We start from the raw sequence: 21,286 nt of genomic DNA on the forward strand, positions 1-21,286 counted from the left end.
TGCAGGCGGAGGGAGGGGGGATCTCGGGGACGGTGGGGTGGACAAGAAAGGAGCTGGGGGACCCACCGAACCGCCTTTTATTGCCCCTGCCATTGCTTTACGACTCGCTGGTCCCGCGTGGTTTCTGTGAGAGCGGCCTCCCTGCAGAAGGACTGGGTGTCGGCGGGTTTGGAGCATCTAGTGTCATTTAGGCCGCGCCAGGGGCGGGTTCAAGGGCGAATGGGGCACCCAAATTACTAGGGGAATCGAAGGACCTTTGAACCCCAGCCCAAGGGCGCCAATGGGTGCTTAACAGGCGCGGAAGTAGGGGGTTGCTAGCAGACACTGGAAAGGGCCTGATGGTCCACTGAGGCCTTTCGTAAAAGCTAGGGCGGGGTGGGCAAAGGCACCGGCACAGCTGCATTTTAGTAGAGCTTCGCCAGGGCCGTAAGTGATGGTGACTTTGGGTTCAAGGGTTTTCCCAAATCAGGTTGGCCAGGCGCTAGGCAGGGAGTTTCAGGGCAGCCTCTCCTGGCCGCCCGCCCCGTCTGCACGAGGCAGGGACCGGATCCCCCATCCCCACCTTCCGGCCTTGGCAACTCACAATCTGACTTGCGTTGGGGGCTGCGACTGGCCCAAGGCCTTGGGGTGCTCAGAATCGCTCCGCAATTGGCAGCCCTCCCAGGGGCTCTCGGAGGGTTACTGCCCTCCTGAGGTGGCGCTGAGTCCTGAGGCTCCACGGATATGTGTGGAGCTAAGAGTATCCAGAAAAGTGCTTCTAATAGCCCTATCACACTTATGTAGACTTAATGAGGATGAAAAGGCAGAAGACTGGGGCTGTGTGGCCATGACTGATACGTTGGATTCTGTGGAGATTTGTTTTGTCTTGTTGTTTGTACAGTCATGAAGTGGGCCTATCCCATGTTCACCTCACCTTTGTGGTTGAAAGCCATTGAAAAACTATCACTCCCTTTACTTCCTTACTACTAAAGAATAAGTTCAATACAATTTGACTGTTATCAAATACTTTCATTTGGTTTGCAGTCATTTCTACCCTCAGAGATGGAGGTTGTTGGAGAAAGACCTTTGACCTACAGTTGACCATTAGGATTGACAATTTCTTGGGAAATGCATTATTGTTCTAAAATATGTTCCAGAAGGTCAAAACAACCACAGAACTCTCTTACATGTTCACAGTTCATATAACCACCCAATATTTATTTGTGTTGGCCCCTCGATGTGCTTCTCCTCCCCTTCATCTCTTATCCTTTAGGATGTTTTTGGATGGGAAATGAAGGAGAAGTAGAGTTTGTGCGGTTAAAAATAAAATCTCAAATTTCTTGGGTAGTTCCTCCCACTCCACACCCCTTCCAATATCTATACTTCAATATTTGAAGAAGCTGTTGAGATAAATCAAATAGTGACACGTTGATGGATTTACTTGTGTAAGCAATATGGTTGACATATGGCATTGTTATTTATGAATGACAGCATAAATTGTATTACAAAGTCTATTGCAATAATACTGCAGTTTATTGGAAAGCTGTTCGCCTGTCATCTGTATTCAATCTCTCTGGATATAGTTCGCCTGGGAGCCCAAAGGATAGGTCTTCAGAATAATTAAACACATTCACGTAAGCTAATGCCTCCTATTTTTTGTTGTTTGGTTTTGTTTGTTTTTCAGCAGAAGAATCACTCCCATCAGGAAAGAGAAGACAAGTAAGGACAATTAATTCTCTTCCTTTTGGAAAACCACAACCACTGACTATCACCATTGCAGGGGTAAAGGCCAGGGTGGTTGATGGCTTCTATTTTTTCTGAGTCCCTTTTGACAAATACACAAATATTTACATCCCTATCACTAAACTGCTGGTGAGCACATATTTTATATGGAGACTTTTTATAATCCCAGTTACAGAACAGTAAATTTTAACTGTAGGAAGAAAAGACATTCTTTTAGCAAACTAGAGAGGGCCTTATCCTATCACAACCTCATTCAGCACCCCCACTTCTTAAAAATGGTATTTAAAAGTTACAACATTGGCTGAGATTTTCACAATTTCCCCTTCTTTTACATTACACTTCTCTAAAGCACTAACAAAGAACTTTTGTTCTAGGTGGGTTTTATAGAGGGGGCTCCCGCACCACACATGTGGTCCTTCATGGGTCAGGGGTCACCCAGCCCAGGAGTGGCTGAGAAGGCGGAATCAAAGGTGCCTTGCAACTTAATATCCTGTTGATGATCTTGTTGAATTTATGAGTCTGTGATACAGATGATGGTGCTGGAATCCTATGAAATCCACCCCCCCGCTTTTTTTTTTTTTTTTTTTTTTTTGGTCACTTGTTTCTCTAATTTCTTCTCTCAACTCTTTCCCACTACCCCCGTTTCCACCTTCTTCCTTAAGAGGAAAATTACAAGTTTGAGTGGTGTGGCAACCGAGAGCTTCTGCTTTTCAATGTAAAGGTCAATTCTGTTTGCTTGTTCTTTGACTTCTCCTGTCCAGCAATGTATACCTATTTGTGTGTGAGGGTATAGTGTGTGCATACACGCTATATTTATGCATAGGTACACAAAACACACCCCATACCACAAAAGAACTCAGTCAACACTGTTCACAGAGGCCCACAAACCGCAACGAGGTGCTTTGGTTGATGGGCGCTCGGGTGTTTGGCGGGATTTTCTGGTTTTTGAAGACAACCCCAATTCTCCATCGCGCTGCCATTCCCTGTACTTGCCGAGAAATGAACACCGGCCCCCGCGGCCCTGAGCTGGATCCGCTCAAGCCCCGGCCTGCCGCCCAGCCGCACGCAGCCTCCGTAAGATTTCGGAAGCATAGTTTTGGGAAATTTACAAAGAGGGGACTTGTTTGCCGGATGGAGACAGTTGTGGGTCCTGCGGCCCTGACACTGCCACAGACGGGCCCTTCCAGAAACCTGTTGAAAAACTGAATTCACTCACACTGTGCATAACGCCGCTTGGCCGCTTTTTTCTTTCAGCCAAGGAACCCGAGTCTACTTTTGAGGCAGTAACTCTGAAAGCCTTTGCCTGCTTTTTTTCTTCCCCCTTGGTCTCTCTAGCTCTCTCTTCACTTTCCTTCCTTAAAAAAAAAAAAAAGTCATGAAGTAAAGGGGTTTTGCGGTTTGTAGAGAAATAAAGCACTTCTGAGAAGGGACGGCGACGTGACTTTGAACTTGGCTCAGCTCTTCTGTGCCCTGCAGAGAGAGGAGAACTAGAGCCGGGAAAGAATAGCCAGGAGCGCCCAACCCGTAGGGTCTCCGGCGGGAATTAAGGCGTCCGCCCCACCGCCCGGCCGCGCGCGGCCCCTGGAATCCGGCGCGAGCGAGCGCCCAGCCGCGCGATCCCCAAACGCGGGAGCAGCAAAGGCGAAATCAAAGCGAAAGAAAGAATGGGTCAAAGAGGAGAGGGAGGGAGGACTGGGGAGGGGGTAAGACAGTGGGAAAGGAGGAAGACTTGGAAGTCTGATGGCCTGAAAGAAGGAAGGGAAGTGAGGTCTCTGCATGTGCAGGTCTGCTATTCTCATAACCAATCTCCAAGAAAACATTTTCCTTCGGAAATATTTTTGGAGTAAGCCCTTCCAAATACTCTCCTCTCGTGCTCGCCTCCCATCCCCATAAAAATTGATGAATAAAGCAAACAAGTGTGTAGTACAAAAATTGCACTAGGCAATTTTTAATGGATTCAACGTGGCAGGGCAGCCTTTCTGCCAAAGATGTTCTCTTTTCTCTCTGCGTCTATGTCTTAGGTCCCTTTAGGTCTAGGGGGCCAGTTTGGCTAGTGCCCTCCGCCCCCTTTTATGCACAGAGAGAGGGGTGTGGAAATGGGAACGTTTCCTCCTTTCAGGGAAGGTGAGAATCTCCATCTTCCAGGCAAACTGCCTTGCTTTCAGACAGGATGCCACAGCCTCCCTCCTTCTTGCACCCCCACCCCACCCCCAGGACAGGGAAGAATGGGACGGAGGGAGGGCACAGGGCTCCTTATGCAAGGGGCTGCGGCCAGCGCCAACCTGCAGAGACTCGCTTAAGCCGGGAGAGGCTGCCTGAGCCGGCGCAAGAGAGCCCGGGTTCTGCCAGCCATAGTGAGCTAGAGGATTCTTCCCGCGTTTTTGTTTATTTCATTTCAGAACATAATTCTGAAAAATTTATTATTTTCTCTTCGTTTAATTTTATTTCATCTCCTAGAGATTTATAAATAAAAGCAGTTCTCCAGGCCAGCCAGGAGAACACGCCCGAGGCGCTGGCCTCAGGCTGTCCCTTCACACCTCTGCAGCCTCTGGGCCCTCCGTTCCCTCTCTAGTTACCTCGGGAGCGCGAGATTTGGGCGGCGGGACAGGAAACGTCCGCAGCGGTCAGCCTGGGGCCGCGGGGCTGGCCAGGCGCGGCGCCGGGAGCGGCCTCGCCGCTGGGCCACCGCCCGGGTGGTACTCCCTGCTCCTGGAGAAGGAGTGGATGGATATATATGCTTTCTAGAAGGTTTAAGCCCTGCCGTGTCTGACGGCTTCTTCTCCCGAGACCCTGAGCCTGACCCGCAGCCAAACTCCGGCCTGAGTCTCGCTTGGTCTCGGGCGTTCCCACACTTCTCAGCCCAAGGATGCGCGGCCCGGCTTCTGGGCATTTACCCTGAGGGTGACACTGTCTTTAAACGACTTCCGAACAACCCCCTTCCACGCAGGGGCCGCTGCCCAGTGTTTACTGCTGTAAACGGAGCAGGACGCAAGCGGCGGGGGGGGGAGCTCAGCGCGCCGAGGGGCGGACGGGGACGCCGCGGGGGGCGGGGAAGGCGGTGTCTGGGTGGGCGTCCGGAGGGTGGGAAGAAGGGGCATGCCTGGCTTTCTCTGTGCCCACGGTCCTGCACCTGTGGTTTCAATGCCACAGAGCAAGTTTACAAAGGCGGGGTGAAAGTAGGGAGCGTGCCAAGCGGGCAGCAGACCAGCCCCCCGCCGCTCCTTGTGGCGCGCTCCCGGCGAGGCCCCGGGCCTGAAATGTCCCCGCGCGCAGAGCCTCCTGCCAGGCGACCCAGCTGTTAGCCACGTCTCGAGCGGCCTGGAGTGCTCGGGCCAGGCGTCCCCGGGGTTTTCGGTGTCCGCTGGGAGCTGCTCAGATCCCGGGGAAGTCGGTGGCCTACGCAGAAAGACTAGAGCGCTGGGCTGCCTCCCATTCCTGACCCGGCTGAGGGCGCCTTGACCCCGCGGCCCGGGCCCGCGTCCGAGCCACGCTGGACGCCCGGCTCCCGGGAGCGCCGCGGTCGGCCAGGACTAGAAGCCGCGGCGCCGAGGTCTCGGGAGAAGCGCGGCAGGATGGCAGGCCGGGCCCACGGGCACGTTCGGCGGCTGCCTGAGCCGGCAGCAGCTCAGGGAGCGCGAGGACTGAGGGGCGGGCCCGGCAGCGGGGCGGGGGCGCGGGACTGACTAGGCCGCGGCGGCCAATCGCGGCGCCGGGAGGGCGGGAGCCGCCGTTAAAGGGGCGGTTTGACCGGGGGGCCCGGCCTCGAGCTGGAGGGAGGGAGGGAGGCCGGGGCGGGAGACTAGGGGGTGCGGGGGGAGGGGAGAGGAAAAGGAGGAGACAAAAAATAAAAAATAAAAGGCTGCCGCTGCAGCGTTGGCGGCGCCCATCGAAATCAACGGAGGCGGTGGCGAACGCAGCCCACCGCAGCCGAGACCTGGGAGCCCGCCTGGGCCTCACACTCCCTCGGGTCGCGGACTGCGCTGGGTCCACGCGGCGCGGTCACTAGTTCCGGGCCCAGCGCCCAGGCCCGACCGGCGGGAGGGAGGAGGCGAGCGAGAGATCACTTTTTTATTGTTGTTATTGTTTTTCAGCCCAGCCTCCCCCTCCTCCCCTCCCCCTGCTCGCTTTCTCCCCTCCCACATCCCCCTCCCCCCTACTCCCCCGCCTCCTCCTCCGGCACAACTTAAAGAAAGGGGGAGCGGCGCGGCTGCTGCCTTCATCTGAGGAAATTCGTGGCCACTGCAAGTTTACTACGCGAGGCGCAGCCAATGCCAAGCGCCGAGGCCGAGGAGGGCTAAACACTGCGGCCGCGGCTCCGAACAATACCCGCCGCGCGCGGGGCGGCGCGAGTAGGGCCGCGGGGGAGGGAGCTGTCGCCGCAGAGCGCCGCGGAGAGGACGCCTGGACTCCGCCTGCCGCCCCGGCGCCCCCGCCGCGGTCAGGTGGAGCCGCTGGTGCGCTGGCCCCGGGTGCCGAGCGCGGAGCTCGCCTCGGTCCTCTCCTCGCCCGTCTGCCTGGCGTGCGCACGGCCGCCGCGCTCGGGCACCGTGGCCCTGCCGCGGTTGTGACTGCATTCTACCGGCGCTGCTCGGCGCGGCCGGGCTCCGGGTCCGCTGGGCGTGCGAGTGAGTGTGTGCGTGCGCGCGCGGGTGCGCGCAGGGGTGGGGGCTGCGGCGCGGCGCTCGCCCCCCGGTAGCCCCCCTCTCCTCTCGGCTCCCCACACCTCCCTCCGGCTCCCTCCTCCCGCCCGCCCTCCCCTGCCCTGCCCGCCCGCCCCCGCCGCAGCTCCTTTAATACACTTTGGTTCTCTGCCTGGCTTTGGACTCTTCTCCTCCTCCACCTCCTCCTCCTCCTCCCGCGCCGCCGCCTCCTCCTCCTCTTCCTCTCCGCGCCTTCGCTACGCGCCCGGCCGCCCGAGGCAGATCCAGGCGGCGGCGGAGGCGGCGGGCGCAGGAGAGCGGCTCCCAGGGCTGAAGCGGCCGCCACCACCGCCGCCTGCGCCTGGAGCCCGGTGGCCGCCGGACGCACCGCGCGGATCGGGAGCGGGAGTCGAGGCGGCGCGGAGGCGCAGGGCTCGCAGGGGCGGGCGGGCGCGCTGGCCATGCTCCTGGACGCGGGTCCGCAGTTCCCGGCCATCGGGGTGGGCAGCTTCGCGCGCCACCATCACCACTCCGCCGCGGCGGCGGCGGCGGCTGCCGCCGAGATGCAGGACCGTGAACTGAGCCTGGCGGCGGCGCAGAACGGCTTCGTTGACTCCGCCGCCGCGCACATGGGAGCCTTCAAGCTCAACCCGGGCGCGCACGAGCTGTCCCCGGGCCAGAGCTCGGCGTTCACGTCGCAGGGCCCCGGCGCCTACCCCGGCTCCGCTGCGGCTGCCGCTGCGGCCGCAGCGCTCGGGCCCCACGCCGCGCACGTTGGCTCCTACTCTGGGCCGCCCTTCAACTCCACCCGGGACTTCCTGTTCCGCAGCCGCGGCTTCGGGGACTCGGCGCCGGGCGGCGGGCAGCACGGGCTGTTCGGGCCGGGCGCGGGCGGCCTGCACCACGCGCACTCGGACGCGCAGGGCCACCTCCTCTTCCCGGGCCTGCCAGAGCAGCACGGGCCGCACGGCTCGCAGAATGTGCTCAACGGGCAGATGCGCCTCGGGCTGCCCGGCGAGGTGTTCGGGCGCTCGGAGCAATACCGCCAGGTGGCCAGCCCGCGGACCGACCCCTACTCGGCGGCGCAACTCCACAACCAGTACGGCCCCATGAATATGAACATGGGTATGAACATGGCAGCAGCCGCGGCCCACCACCACCACCACCACCACCACCACCACCCCGGTGCCTTTTTCCGCTATATGCGGCAGCAGTGCATCAAGCAGGAGCTAATCTGCAAGTGGATCGACCCCGAGCAGCTGAGCAATCCCAAGAAGAGCTGCAACAAAACTTTCAGCACCATGCACGAGCTGGTGACACACGTCTCCGTGGAGCACGTCGGCGGCCCGGAGCAGAGCAACCACGTCTGCTTCTGGGAGGAGTGTCCGCGCGAGGGCAAGCCCTTCAAGGCCAAATACAAACTGGTCAACCACATCCGCGTGCACACAGGCGAGAAACCCTTCCCCTGCCCCTTCCCGGGCTGTGGCAAAGTCTTCGCGCGCTCCGAGAACCTCAAGATCCACAAAAGGACCCACACAGGTAACCGCGGGCTGGGACAGGGACCAGGCGCGGAGGGGAGACACGCACAGGCTGAGACTCAGGCTGTGGGTGCCGACGCTGGGCGCAGACCGCCAGCCGGGGACCTGGGATGGGAGGTGTTTTTGCGTGTACGAGAGAGCCAGCAGCTTGTTTATGTTGGACGATGACAATATTATTGGGCTAGGTTTTTACATGTGCGGAAATCGAGTTTTAAATGATTAGCCTCACATCAAATGTATGCTTGGGTCATGCAATTGCTTCGTTTGCTCAGCCCCGGTTAATAATTTCCGTTTTAAGTAGAAAGCACAAAATAAAACTGCTCGCTAATTCGGTGCCCGGGAAGCGAGCCTAGAGAGGATTTTGCCAGCTTGTCTGAATGTGCTTTTCTGCTCGGAGTGTATGTCTGTTTGAGTGGTTTGTGTGTTTTCCCACTTCTTTTACTCGGGGTCCAAACGCCCTTCCCGGGACTGTTTCCCATTAAATGAGTCTGGTGTGAGCCGAAGCTGTAATGCGTTTCTCATTTTTAAAGTGTTTTTAAAGCCCGTCTCGGGGTGGGTCGCGGGGGCTTTACTGTGGTTTCGCAGCAGTTTGTGAAATTCTCTAATGGGCACCACAGAGTTTGCGATTCCCAACTTGGACCCAGGTCAGCTAGAGCCCCAGGTCAGCTAGAGCCCCAGGCAGCGCGGCCCCGCGGGGGGATCGCGTGAGAAGAGAGAGCCGCAAAAGAACGCGCCTCCCGCCTCATAGATTATTCATCTATGACCAGGTCTCAGCCAAAATCGTGCCAGACGATTTCCTAAAAGAAAGCCAAATGTTTTAGCAACTTCCCCCGTCAATATTTACTCCGAAGTGGGGATGCGCCAGCGGCCTATTGTTCTCTTCCGGGAAGGGAGGGAGCCGAGGTGCGAGACAAGCTTTTAACAAGGTTTAAAATTTGAGAAATTTATTTGCATGAAATGCTCGCTTTCGAGTCCTGTGTCTGAGCGGATGTCTTTAAGAAACAATTTAGGTGCTAATGGAATTTAACGTTAAACGGTCCCCTTTCCAAGTGGAACGACGTTTGAGTTCTCGCACCTCTAAATGACTCCAAGCATTTGGAATTCTGGCAACAGGATGCAGAGACCGCCAGAAAATTAAACGGGGAGGTTTTGAAAGGCTTTGCTGACTCCCCCAACCCTCGCCCACCAGCTTGTGCCTCTCCGCAGTCACTAGATGCTGCCTTATCTCTAATAGTTACCTTTTCTTCAACTTATTTTTTTTAAAGACGGGAGGTGAGACTAGAATTGTGGTTAATTCAATTTGCAGAATTTTGGATGAAAAATACTGGCTCAGTCACTCTCCACAGCCCGGCCCCCAAACAACACGTAGCAACTCCAAATGTAATTGCTTACTGGCCCTGGCGAGAAACCGACAGCAGCCCAGCAGCCTGTGTGATTTTGATAATGCCCCAAATATTTTGTCATAATAACAGCTTCTCCGTGGCGAGAGCAACTTGTTAGAAGCTGCAAATCCAAGAAGCCCTCTAGAAAGGCAGGCAGGGCCAGGAGCTTCCCCACATTCCTGAGAAATTTGAGGAGATGGACGTCAGCCTGGAAGAAAGTAAAATACGAAATAAATGAGCAGGACTGTCGGGCGGGAAGGCGGTTAATTTGATCTGAGTTCTGCCGCAGAGGGGATTGGACTGGTTTAAGGGACCCAGCCCCCTCAGGCCCTTCTCCCTCGCCGCGGCCCAGCCCCCTCGCAGCCAGAGTGGGGGCTCTGCAGGCTCTGGGTGTCTGCAGCCAGCGCCGATGTTTGCCGTCCACAGGGGAGAAGCCGTTCCAGTGTGAGTTTGAGGGCTGCGACCGGCGCTTCGCCAACAGCAGCGACAGGAAGAAGCACATGCACGTCCACACCTCCGATAAGCCCTATCTCTGCAAGATGTGCGACAAGTCCTACACGCACCCCAGCTCGCTGCGGAAGCACATGAAGGTACCACCGCGGCGGCCGGGAGGAGGGCGAGGCAGGCCGAGGCGCCGGTGCAGCACTGGCCCGGACCACCTCAGCCGGCCTGGGAGGGTCCCCAGGGGCCAGGGCGGCGGGGGGAACATTTCTGGGGGTGCTCTCCCCCAGGGGCCCGGCCCCACAGCAGCTGCACTCACACCCAGTCCCCTCTGGTCCCCCCTCCCGGCTTTTGTCTTGCAGGTCCATGAGTCCTCCCCGCAGGGCTCTGAATCCTCCCCGGCCGCCAGCTCCGGCTATGAGTCGTCCACGCCCCCGGGGCTGGTGTCCCCCAGCGCCGAGCCCCAGAGCAGCTCCAACCTGTCCCCAGCGGCGGCGGCAGCAGCGGCGGCGGCTGCGGCGGCGGCGGCCGCGGTGTCCGCGGTGCACCGGGGCGGAGGCTCGGGCAGTGGCGGCGCGGGAGGCGGCTCTGGCGGCGGCAGCGGCAGTGGCGGGGGCGGCGGCGGGGCGGGCGGCGGGGGCGGCGGCAGCTCTGGCGGGGGCAGCGGGACAGCCGGGGGTCACAGCGGCCTCTCCTCCAACTTCAATGAATGGTACGTGTGACGGGTCGGGGCCTCTCTCCCTCTCCCTGTCCCCACCCCAGCGCAGCAGCCCTCCCCGCAGCTAGCAGCGAGGGCACCTTGTGATCATGTTGTTAAAATTATGAATCTGATTTTTATGATGATGAAAATTTTACCAGCAGAAGGATTTTTTAAAGTTTTTTTTTTTTTAATAATAATCTAGGCATGAAGAGCAAAAATATCCCTTCCGGAGTCTTTGAAGCTGAAAATATAAAACAAATAAAAAATAAAAAAAAATAAAAACCCACAAAAATGTTGAACCAAACCTCCCTGCTAATCTCCATGCCCACGTTCTTTCCCACCCTGTTCCCAGTCTTCTGACAAACTGTGTACATAGCGGACTCCTCCTTTCTCCTCCGAGGTGGTTTTAAAGGCTTTTTGGTGTAGAGAAGTTTGTCCATTTGTAAAACTCCGGATTGCGTTCCTCCCCGCCTTCCGCCCCTTCCCTTCCCTAAAGTGATGGGCTTTCTCTTTTCTCTTTTTAGTTTACCCGGTTTCTTTTTAAGTAATGTGGAAGAAAATGGTTTATTTTGTATTGTGGTATTGAATATTGTGTTCCTTTTTATGAGGCAACCTGATTGTAAACTTCATGTAACTATAGACTGGAAAAAATGAGCCGTGCCAAAGTCTCCCTTCTGTTTCTTCAGCACATTGACCCATAGCACACACATACACACCACCAACAACAACGCTTGTGAATGTATTTTTCTGTTAGCTGGGTTTACATGTGATGTTTTAGTGCTTTTGCAAGTTCAATTTGTTAGTTCCTGTATGAAAGATTGTGGGGGAAAAATAAACGTCGTGCCGTTAGCTTTTTCCGTAATAACACCCTTCCTTCTGTAAATACCCGTTACCATATTTATCCATTTGTAATTAAATTATGGTATTAACTTGCTACAGAGGAAACAATATTTATAAAGAATGTTTCTTAACTATAAATATGTACAATTGTGGGCATAAACTGTTTCAGATTTTTTATTTGAAGGTTTTAAGTGGTTTGATCATTTCTTGTGATGTTTTGAGAGTAATGCATACAGAAATATAATAAAATGTGTTGAAACTGCATGAACATACTATTTTTTCTAGCAAAGTTATTAAAGAAAATGGGGAAAGAGGCAGCTGAGGATTGACCTGGGTACGCCTCAGCGAGCCTGAGTGGGCGGGAGGCACACGCGTTCTGGGGAGGAAGGTGTGTGTCTGCATAGAAACCAAGCCAAAGTGCCCGTTTGGCAGAAGGTCTCAAAATTATTTTCTTCGGCCTTTGTTTAATAGCTGAGAGTGAATTAAATTTTTGGAAAGCCCCTGTGAGGAATGGCGGCAGGAACCTTCAGAGCTTCTAATGGCTCCATTATCTGAGGGAATGCCTTTCTTTCTTTCAGCTATTTGGGCTGGATTTAAGAGCACTAAACATTTCCTTATTCTTTGTTTTCCCCCCTTTCCTGCCCCCTTTCCTCTCCCTCCCTCTGAAAAGCTGAGGTACAGTTATTTTTAATTACACATTTAAAACTGTGCAGAGTACTTTCTTTTTGAACTTGGCCTAATGATTATAGTTTTAAGGGCCCGTTTGTACCAAAAGTTGCTTGAAATTTTAAGCAGAGAAATCTTGCTGAAGCAAAGCAGCTGTGTGCCAACAAGCAGGATGGTCAAGGGAAGGTGATAAATAGGCTATATTTTGATCTTCTTGGGGGAGGAGATTAGATAGGAAAGCAACAAACCGTTGGCCCCAAAGGAAAGAGAATCTCTTGAAGAATTCAGTAAAAATAGAATAAAATATCGAGACTAAAATTGCCAGGTGGAAGTGAGAGAGCCAGAGCCCCAGCCACCAGCTTTTCTCCCACGTTTACAGCCTTCCTACCTCCCCCGCAGGAGCTGATCAGAGTTTTCAAACAAGATACTCTAAGGAAGAAGGCAAAAATAATTGTAATAACGAAAGGGTAGGGATGGGGAAGATTATTTTTAAATTTCTGAGCCATCAAAATATCTCTCCCAGTAGCTCCAAGAGGCCTTGGGCAGTGCTGGACCTCCCCCCTCCAGCTCTCCCAGCTGGAAAAAGACTTGGGTGGTGGCAGCGACACCTCCAGAGGATCGCGCAGCACCGCCGTGGAGACGCAGAGCGCGGGTGGCTGCGATGGCTGCGGCTGCCCTGCTCTCCTTTCCCTCCAGCCCTGGAATGAGCCTCTGGACCAGGCTGGCCAGGCCTGTGGGGTGCTTGGGGAGAGAGGGGCAGCCCTGACCTCCCGGAGGTCACAATACCTGTTCAGTGGGGAGGAAAGGCGTCCAGCCTTGGGTGGGGGAGTGACCAGAGGGTGACAGAGGCCAGGCTCGCCTTCCCCAGCGGCTCTGCGAACTGCCCAAGCGCCAACTCCTGAAGCAATCAGAGCCCCATTAAAATCAAATTTATAACCCCTAATAATATTAGGTGAAATTATTAAAATAATTGGCATATGTTACTGATCCTTGGGAGAGTTCATTGAACACATTATAAGCTGTGAGGAAAATCGTTTAGAGTTTTCCAAAGCACCCCCACCCCCATGGGGGGACGAAGGAGTCAAATGAAATATTTGTCATAACTTGTGCAAGAACAAAAAGGCCTATTGGAAATGTTTCAACTTTTTAAAAAATTTATTTATTTTTTATTTTTTGGTGGAAATTGGTTTTGAGAGAAGCCCCAAATCTAAGGAGAAGGACAAGATGGGGGTGGGGAAGGCAATTTTACCATGGGGTTTGGGGCTTTTCTTCCCATCTGGGGAAGAACGAAAAGGGCCAGAAGAGGTGGCCGATCTCACAGCCTTGAGTTGGTTCGATTGCTTTCCTCATCTGAAAGTCGGAGAGCCACCCGAGGCCCCTTCAGGTGCGGGGGCGCTGATCCTAGTTTTCAGCAGGAGAATAAAATATGAACGAGGAAGATCACAGCCTGGGAGTGGTCTCCGAGTCCACCCTAGGATGTGTGGAGCGGGCGGGAGCCGCTTTTCCTCGAAAGGGCTCACAGTCCCTGGTCCCTCGCTTCCCAAGGCTTTGTCCAAACAAGTCACGGACCCGACAAGGTGGTCCAGTCTCTCTCTTTGGCCTTTCTTTTCTGCCCTTCGAATCCGAAGGACTGGATGGAGGGGAGGGGATATGGCAATAGTGTAGAAGTGTCAAGATGTGAAAATTGCTCAACTGAGAACGCACGCGGGGGCTCGCGGCCCAACAGCCTGCACCACACTCAGGAGCCTGGGCCTGGGCCTGGGGGTGGGGTGGGGGGGACAGGCGTCCCCCCCACCCCAACCCCAGCCCTATCCCTGCCCGGCTGTCTAAACGGACCTAAATGCTAACCTGCTGTTGCCTTGACTCCAGAGACACGAAACTGAAGCTAGCCCTCGCCCCTCTCTGGGATCCCGCGCTGCGCTGCGGGTAGCTGCCCGCAGGGAGGCCCAACCTGCCGCGGCTGGAGCACGGTTTCTGCTAGCCGCCGCCGTCAACTTGAACTTCAGTGAGCCTAGGCCGGCTTCCTTCGCGCTCACCTCCATCCACCACCTAAGAAGTCCCCTCAGCGCGAGCGTCGCTTTATCCGGAGGCAGCTGGAGCCCCCTCGGGAGGCCCGTCATTATTATTATTAATTATCGTGATCCTCACTGCATTATTAATGCCCAGGATGATAACCGGCATCGGTATCAGCTTTCCCTGGTTCAGTGATATCCCACGAAGTTCGGGGCGGGGAGGAAGTCACTCCAGGATCAGAGGCCGCGTCGGTTCTGCTTGGGGCATGGGCAAAGGGAGGCTGCTGGGGCCAAGCCCCGGCTGGACGCGAGGGAAGAAACTCGTCCCAGGACCCGCACGCCCATACCGAGCTGTCCCAGTGCTCTTCCCTAGGCCGGCACCTTCGCTCTTCCTCTTCCCCACCCCCTAGCCCCTTTGTCTCTTTTTCAGACGGATGTTTTCAGTCTCAAGTGGTTTTATTTTCCGCACAAAACCCTGAGATCAAGGGCAGATCACAGACTGTACCGGAGGCTCGGGTTTCCCTGGACTCTGTGCTGTTCTGCGTCCCAGGGTTGGCTAGGAAGGAAGGCCTGGGCCGGCGAGGTGACGGGTCTCCTGCCCAGGTCGGCAGGACGGGGGGAGGTGTGTCCCGGTAGGTCCCTGGTGAGCTCACCCGTGGCATCGGGGACCCGCGGGAACCCACCGGGCGCCCACTAGAGACTCGGGTCCTACCCTCCCCCACACTACTCCACCGAAATGATCGGAAGGGCGCGCTAGGCCTGCTTCCAAGGGCTCAGTGATAAAGGCTTCAAAATCACACTCCATCAAGACTTGGTTGAACCTTTGGGTAGGTTTGTTGTTGTTGTTGTTGTTGTTTGTTTGTTTGTTTGTTTTAGCAGACACGTCCTGGAAAGAGGTCCTCAGAACCCAAAGGTTCAATAATGATTTGTGGATGGATTGATTATAGTCTGATATCGCTCTGGTTCCACAGAAACTCGGAGCTCCTTGGCCCACTGTTACCCCCAGCAGACCTAAATGAACGGTTTCTATTTTTCACTGGCAGCTCAGAACTGGACCGGAAGAAGTTCCCCTCCACTTCCCCCCTCCCGACACCAGATCATTGCTGGGTTTTTATTTTCGGGGGAAAAAAAAAAAACACTAGGTCCTTCCAGACTGGATCAGGTGATCGGGCAAAAACGCTCAGGCTAGTCCGGCTGGGTGCCCGAGCATGAAAAGGCCTCCGTGGCCGTTTGAACAGGGTGTTGCAAATGAGAACTTTTGTAAGCCATAACCAGCGCATCCCGAGGGTCTGAGTTCACGGTCAAGGCTGTGGGCTACTAGGTCCAGCGAGTCCAGGCCTCGCCCCGCCCCCGAGCTGCCACAGCCAAGATCTTCGGCAGGGAATTCGAGACCAGGGTCCTCCCACTCCTGCCCCGCCCCGACAGTCCGAGAACTCCCGGTGCTGGGGCCACCTCCTCGCCCTCCCACGTTTCTCTTTTGTTCCCAGGAGCCGACGAGCTTTTGAAGAGGTGACACCTCGCTTCGCCTTCTCCTGCTCTAGGCCCTGCCCTCGTCCAGCATCCCTCCTGCCCCACGAAGCGAGAGGATGCTCAGCGCAGCTGCCAGGCAGAGAGTGTGTGGGGAGGTCCCCTGCCTTTGCGCGCGCGCACACACATAGACACGCACACACACAGACACACATACACACAACACACTCACACCATATGCTCACACATCCTCACCTCCTTCAGCTTCCGCACCTCCCAGCCACGGGCTCGCGTGAGTGGGAAGGACCTGAGGCCGCAGAAATGTGGGTTAGCGTGGGCAGCAGGAGATGCTCCCCGCACCCCTCCTCCCATTCCTACCTCCCCCAGCCCTTTCTAGCGCCTCTTGGAGGGGACCGGGCCTGCCCTGCGCTCTCAACCTAATTCGGCCTCGGAGGGTCCTCCCCCACCCAGGGCGGCACTCCCCAGGCCCGCACTCGCGCCACTGGCGTGGGACTAAGGCTCCCTGCAGTTGGGTCTCCCAAGCCCACTTCCAGGGGCTGAGAGAGGCCAGGCTGCCTTGCCTGCCCGCGCGCCCTCCAGCCCTCGGGTGTAGGGAGGGGAGCGCCCCCTCACCTCCGAGGAAATCTGGAGTAAGGGAAGAGCTGCCTGGCCCCCGCGTCCCCTGAACCTGGCCTCAACCTCTGCCTTTCCCAACCTCCCGGGCCAGGTTTATCTCTGTCCTAAAGGCCAAGCCGGTGGCCCTGGGGAGCAGAAGGGAGCTCAGAGCTGCTGGAGAAGGTGGGGGGTAGAAATAATAATAATGTTAATAATGTCAGAGATAATCATCGCAGTTAACGCTCAGCGACTGGGCTGCTCCGCGGAGGCCGGCGAAGACCTACAGAGGCTCCTGACTGGCAGAACTGGAGGTGTGGGTGTGGTTCCCTTTTCACCCCGGCTCTTATGTTGCCAGTCTCCCCCCTACCACCAGGCAAAGCCCCCCTAAACTTAGGGTCTGGAACAAGGCCGAGCCAGCGAGGGCCTGCCAGGAGCTGCGCTGGAGCCTCTCGCTGCATCCAGAGCTGGTTCTTGTTCTTTTCTCTCTCTTGGCCCACTGGGCCCACAGTGGTTAGGTGGCCGAATGTGGTTTCCCCAAACTCTTTGGAGTCGGCTGGGTCTGCGTGCCCCTGGCCCCGTCCTCACCCCCGGGCTCGTCCCCCAGCCTCCGCCGGCCCGCCTGTGAATGGTGGATTTAATGAGCGCTTGTGTGGCGTTGGCCGGCGGTTCTGAAGATGCGCTGACCTGGAGGGAGGGCGCGAAAGGTCAGGCGCACGCCGGGCCCAACTTGGGCTCCTCCCAGGCCCACGCTGCTCCGATATTGATCCTGGGAGAAAGATAAACAGAAAAGCTGGACATTCAGTCATGAATACTAATGAGCCAGGGTAGGGGTTTTAATTGCTGTGGACTTCCTTTCTCCAGTTAATCCTTATTGCAAACTTCGCTGGAGTCAGCTTTCTCGGGCCTCCCGCCTCCTTGTATTTTCCTGTGAAATACCCAGGCGAAAGAGACCCGTGACAACTTGACTTTCTCCTCTTCGAGAGGCCCGTGTGAGCTCGAGAGCCCACAGCCCGTGTTTCCAGTGTGGCTCTGTTTACTAATTATGGAAATATAGGGATCCTATAAAATAAATTGTTTCAATATGGCTTTGGCGAGTCTGCTTCTTGACTTCTTCACCCTTATTGTTTCAAAGACTTCGTGTGTCCTTGGCCTTTAAACTTCCTCTTGACAATTTCATCTTTTCTCCCGCCACGGAGCTCCTTTCTACTCCAAACGGTGCATTCTTTCCCCAAACGTTCACGTTTCTCAAGTCTCCAGGACTTGGCACTGGCTTTGCCAACCGCAGTGTCTAAGTATTTCAACCTAGCAGTGAATTCTTAGGCAAGCTAATTTACCACGTTACACAAATTTTGTGGTTTCTTTGGTACCTACAAGCAACATTGTAATATGAGACAGGAATCTAAAAGAATTGTCAGAAAGATTTCTGCCTCCATTCTTGATATGCATTTGATAACTTACGTATAATCACTTTTATAAAAATAAAGCTATTCTTGAGTGAGCTTTTTCTTGAAACTGCATTAAGTCGACTGTAAATTCTATAAAGCAGTTTTGGCTGTGTGATCAGGAGAGAAATATATAAGCCCATTTTTGTGACAGACTAGGTAGAAATGCGTTGAAACCCAAGCCAGAAAAAAAAAATCAGTTGTGCTAGAGAAATTTCCATTATTCTGATCCTTAAAGTTTTGAACAAAATAAGCCTGTATTTCACTTCATTGTCAATAGGTCCCAGCATTGAAGTCTCCTGAGGATTCTGTTTCACTTACACTTTTCAGTCCAAACTTTTTTTTTCTTTGCACAATGATTTATTATGTAGGTAATTTTAGGGGATGCAGTTTACAGCTTGAATTATTAGACTGAACACCTCTGGCTGACACCACGACGCCTTTTTTTTTCTGCCTGCAGCTGTGAGTCACAACCCCATTTTCATACCCAACCGCTGCACATTCCTTCACAATGTATACTTCCTTCTTGCAAAGATCAAACATGCTTTGGTCAAAGTGTTTATTTTAAAATACAGGAAAATTAAAACTAAACACAGCTCTACTGAAAAATCCCCAAATGTATCATATTTTCCTCCTCCTGTGCCCACAAAAAAAGTAACAAATTGCACCACTTTCTGGGGTAAAAAAAATGAATTGAAGGAGAACACACAGACACATAGAGACATAGTGTTCGTTTTAGTGTTGAAACACACCAGAAAACCTCCCACTTCCATTCATATTTGGATTCCTGTTTGGATGTCTAGTTTTTACTATAAAAAATATCACAAACCAAACAACAACAACAATGTATCATTAAAAAGATGCTGACAGTTATGTATTTTATTCACCAACCTACACACTCCTCATTCCTACTTCATTTTTCCCCTCTTAGTGTTTTTCTTGTAATTATATCTTTCAGATTGTAACTTTCAGGGGAGAAGTATATTTTGAAATATTTTCTAAATAGAAAACAAAAGGTCTCAGTAACTCAGAAATAAGTTAACAATTCCTAAGCATCTCTGTGGGTCTTTGGCATGTGTGTGTGTTTTCTTTTTCCTTTCAAATTAAGGTGAAAAAATTATAAGGGAGAATCACTCCATCTCAGCACCTAAATCCTGTAAAGTGGACCTTAACTGCAGATTTTGGTGGACAAGCTGCCCTTCTGCAGCACACTGTCTAACTGCATATTTCAGCTTCTCGATGCTCCCACTTGAAAGAGACATAGACCTCAGCCACCTCCTCTCTGAGGCAATTTACTCAGCTTCTCCAATCACACAGTTCTTTAACGGGGCAGAAATTGTTGGGTTGTTTTTAATCAAGTTTGGAAGCTGGATCTCTTTCCCCTGATGACTGTGCCCAGGGGTGGATCCGGCTGAATGTCTGGCGCTGCGGGCAGCGGGCTCGGCCACCCGTTTTTCAGACACAACACCAGAGAATGGCACTGAAATAATCGCGTGTAGCAGAAATGTTTAAAAACATTAACCTCTCTTATTTTCTATACTTGTGAATTAAAAGGCAAAAGAAGCTGAAAGGAAATCTGAAATGATACTCATTTACCTACTGAAGGCAGACCAAGAAACTGTAAAGATGCTTGATGCTTTGAAAATGTACTCTGTAAAATCTTTCAAATTAGATGCTGCTTAAGATCAATGGCAGTAAAAATATTTTTATGATTTGATTGGTTAAAACATTTTTAGATATTAGTGATGATAAATTAACAGATCAGAAGTTTCTTTCTAGGAACAATTTGGGAGGGATATAGAAAGTAATCTAGTAATCTAATAATACTCTTCCTATTGTTTAAAGGGAGACAAATTATAGTACATACTATGTGGACTTTTTTAAACTTTAGATCAATAAAAATATTTGGCTTTCATATACTACTGAAAATTCTTTGCGAAAGTGGAGAATCAAGGATTTTAAAGACCAAGAACAAAACAAAGAATCAGATTACAGTCTTCCTCTAAAATACACTTCTTCCTTTGCTGGGTTTTCAAATGATATCATTGGTGATTCTTTGTTTATTTGAACAATCTCTTGAAATTAAAATGGATTGAATATTTCCCTCTAGGTAGTTCAACTTCAGACACACAAATATTTCTAAAAGTTCTAAATGTAAATCAAAGACTTTATAAAGCTTCAGCAACAACATTTCATATCATGGCAAAACCAATTTTATTGTGACATTCCTCTCATATCTGGCAGATTATCAGACACATCAAAAATTCTCACCTTGAAAATGCACTCTTCCAAAAATCATATACATTTGAGAAACTAATTTTTATAATGTGTAATTTGTGGTTTATTATCTCATTTCTGTTTTTAAATCCAAGTGAATTAATTTAAAAAGTAAATTTGGATTAGAGGGGAGACATTAGTGAAAAGTCTTATGTATTAATCAAATTCTTCTCAACTACCTCCAGTATGCACACGCATCATTCACACACACCCTTCTTGAGAAGAAAAAAAATGTTCCAGCTGAAGAGAACAGTTATATCAGCCATTTGGCTTCAAATGCCTTATACAAAAGTTTAAAATAGCTATTTTGTAATATGGCAAAACTATCGTTTAATGTTTCAGGGTAACATTTTTCTAAATCTTCATGTGATAATTTACTTATTCAAAAATGTAACAAATGATTGACTTTATTGGGCAAAATATTGCTCTACATATTTGTTAAAGTAGATATCTCACATAGGGTGCCATTGTAACTTATGTAAGTCTCTTTTCTGTACAATTGTGTTCACTTGTAGGTAATCTACTATTCTCTTGTGCCTCCAACATTGTTGCACTTGAAAGTTGAATGTTGAGGACTCAAGGTTGGAAACCAAGTCGAGTGCCTTGTGTGGAAGCAAAAGATGTTTTCCTCTGACAGATGCTACTTTGGGTGTCTTTTCTGCTAAGCAGATCTCCGCGTTAAATTAGCCTAATCATTTGCCTCTCTGTTTTTTCTAAAGGTCTGTGGTCCAAGTGGCAGTCATTCCTGCAATAGACGATAGGTTCTGTTCGGTAGCGGGAATGTCCTGTTTCTTTGCTTTAAGTTTCACTTTGTGATTAAAATGCAATAAAATAAGTCTGGAAAATCATTTTTAAGAGAGCACTTTCAAGAAGCACTTCCTTTCCTAGTGCCAGACAACGGTGCTCCCCAACCTCTTGGCTGGAACGCTTGCTTTCGATTTGTTTGTTTCGCGCATTTCCCTAAAGAGCCGGGCTCTTTGCGCTGTTTTAATTCTGCTTTAAAAATGCATCGCTTCTGCCCTGAATCCTTCTCTGAAACAAATTCCTATCGAAAGTGTATCAGATTCGTTCCAAATATGGGATATGGATCAATATTCCCATGCTACAAATATTTTTTAAATTGTTTTTGTCGTAGGAGTTCACACTTTTGCAATATATTTTTAATTGAAGTAGGGTTGCCTGTTATTTCTCATGATACACAAAAAAGTAGCAATTACCGTCTGCTTAGTCCTTCCTTTATTATTATTTTTAGCCCGTGTATCATTACCTAACTGGTATGTGTTCTTCTGCCCAGCTCCTGATGATCTAGTTGAATTCTAGACATTGTGCCAAGACGTGTATTTGAAGCAGATAAGTACGTATAATACAAATGCGTTTTGTTAGACCTGATGGATGCTATTTTTCTTTTAATAGGTTTGTAGCAAACTAACACAATAACACAATGTATTCCTTTTCAAGGTACATTGTTGAAACAGGTCTATTAAGAGCGCGTTGAGCTATTTCTCGCTTCCATTGAACAGTCTGTTGCTCAAACACAACAGCCA

At 52.1% G+C, this 21,286-nt stretch overlaps 1 protein-coding gene across 1 annotated transcript; it reads left to right on the plus strand.

Moving 5' to 3' along the window:
* The first annotated feature begins 6,488 nt into the window (after positions 1-6,488).
* Positions 6,489-11,531, plus strand: ZIC2 (Zic family member 2). The gene is made up of 3 exons (XM_003314197.7): positions 6,489-7,901; positions 9,709-9,872; positions 10,086-11,531. The coding sequence occupies exons 1-3, from the start codon at positions 6,824-6,826 to the stop codon at positions 10,443-10,445; spliced, it is 1,602 nt and encodes a 533-aa protein (XP_003314245.4). The 5' UTR covers positions 6,489-6,823; the 3' UTR covers positions 10,446-11,531.
* The last annotated feature ends 9,755 nt before the right edge of the window (positions 11,532-21,286 follow it).

Source organism: Pan troglodytes, chromosome 14, assembly GCF_028858775.2.
Source record: "Pan troglodytes isolate AG18354 chromosome 14, NHGRI_mPanTro3-v2.0_pri, whole genome shotgun sequence".
Classification (NCBI taxonomy): domain Eukaryota; kingdom Metazoa; phylum Chordata; class Mammalia; order Primates; family Hominidae; genus Pan; species Pan troglodytes.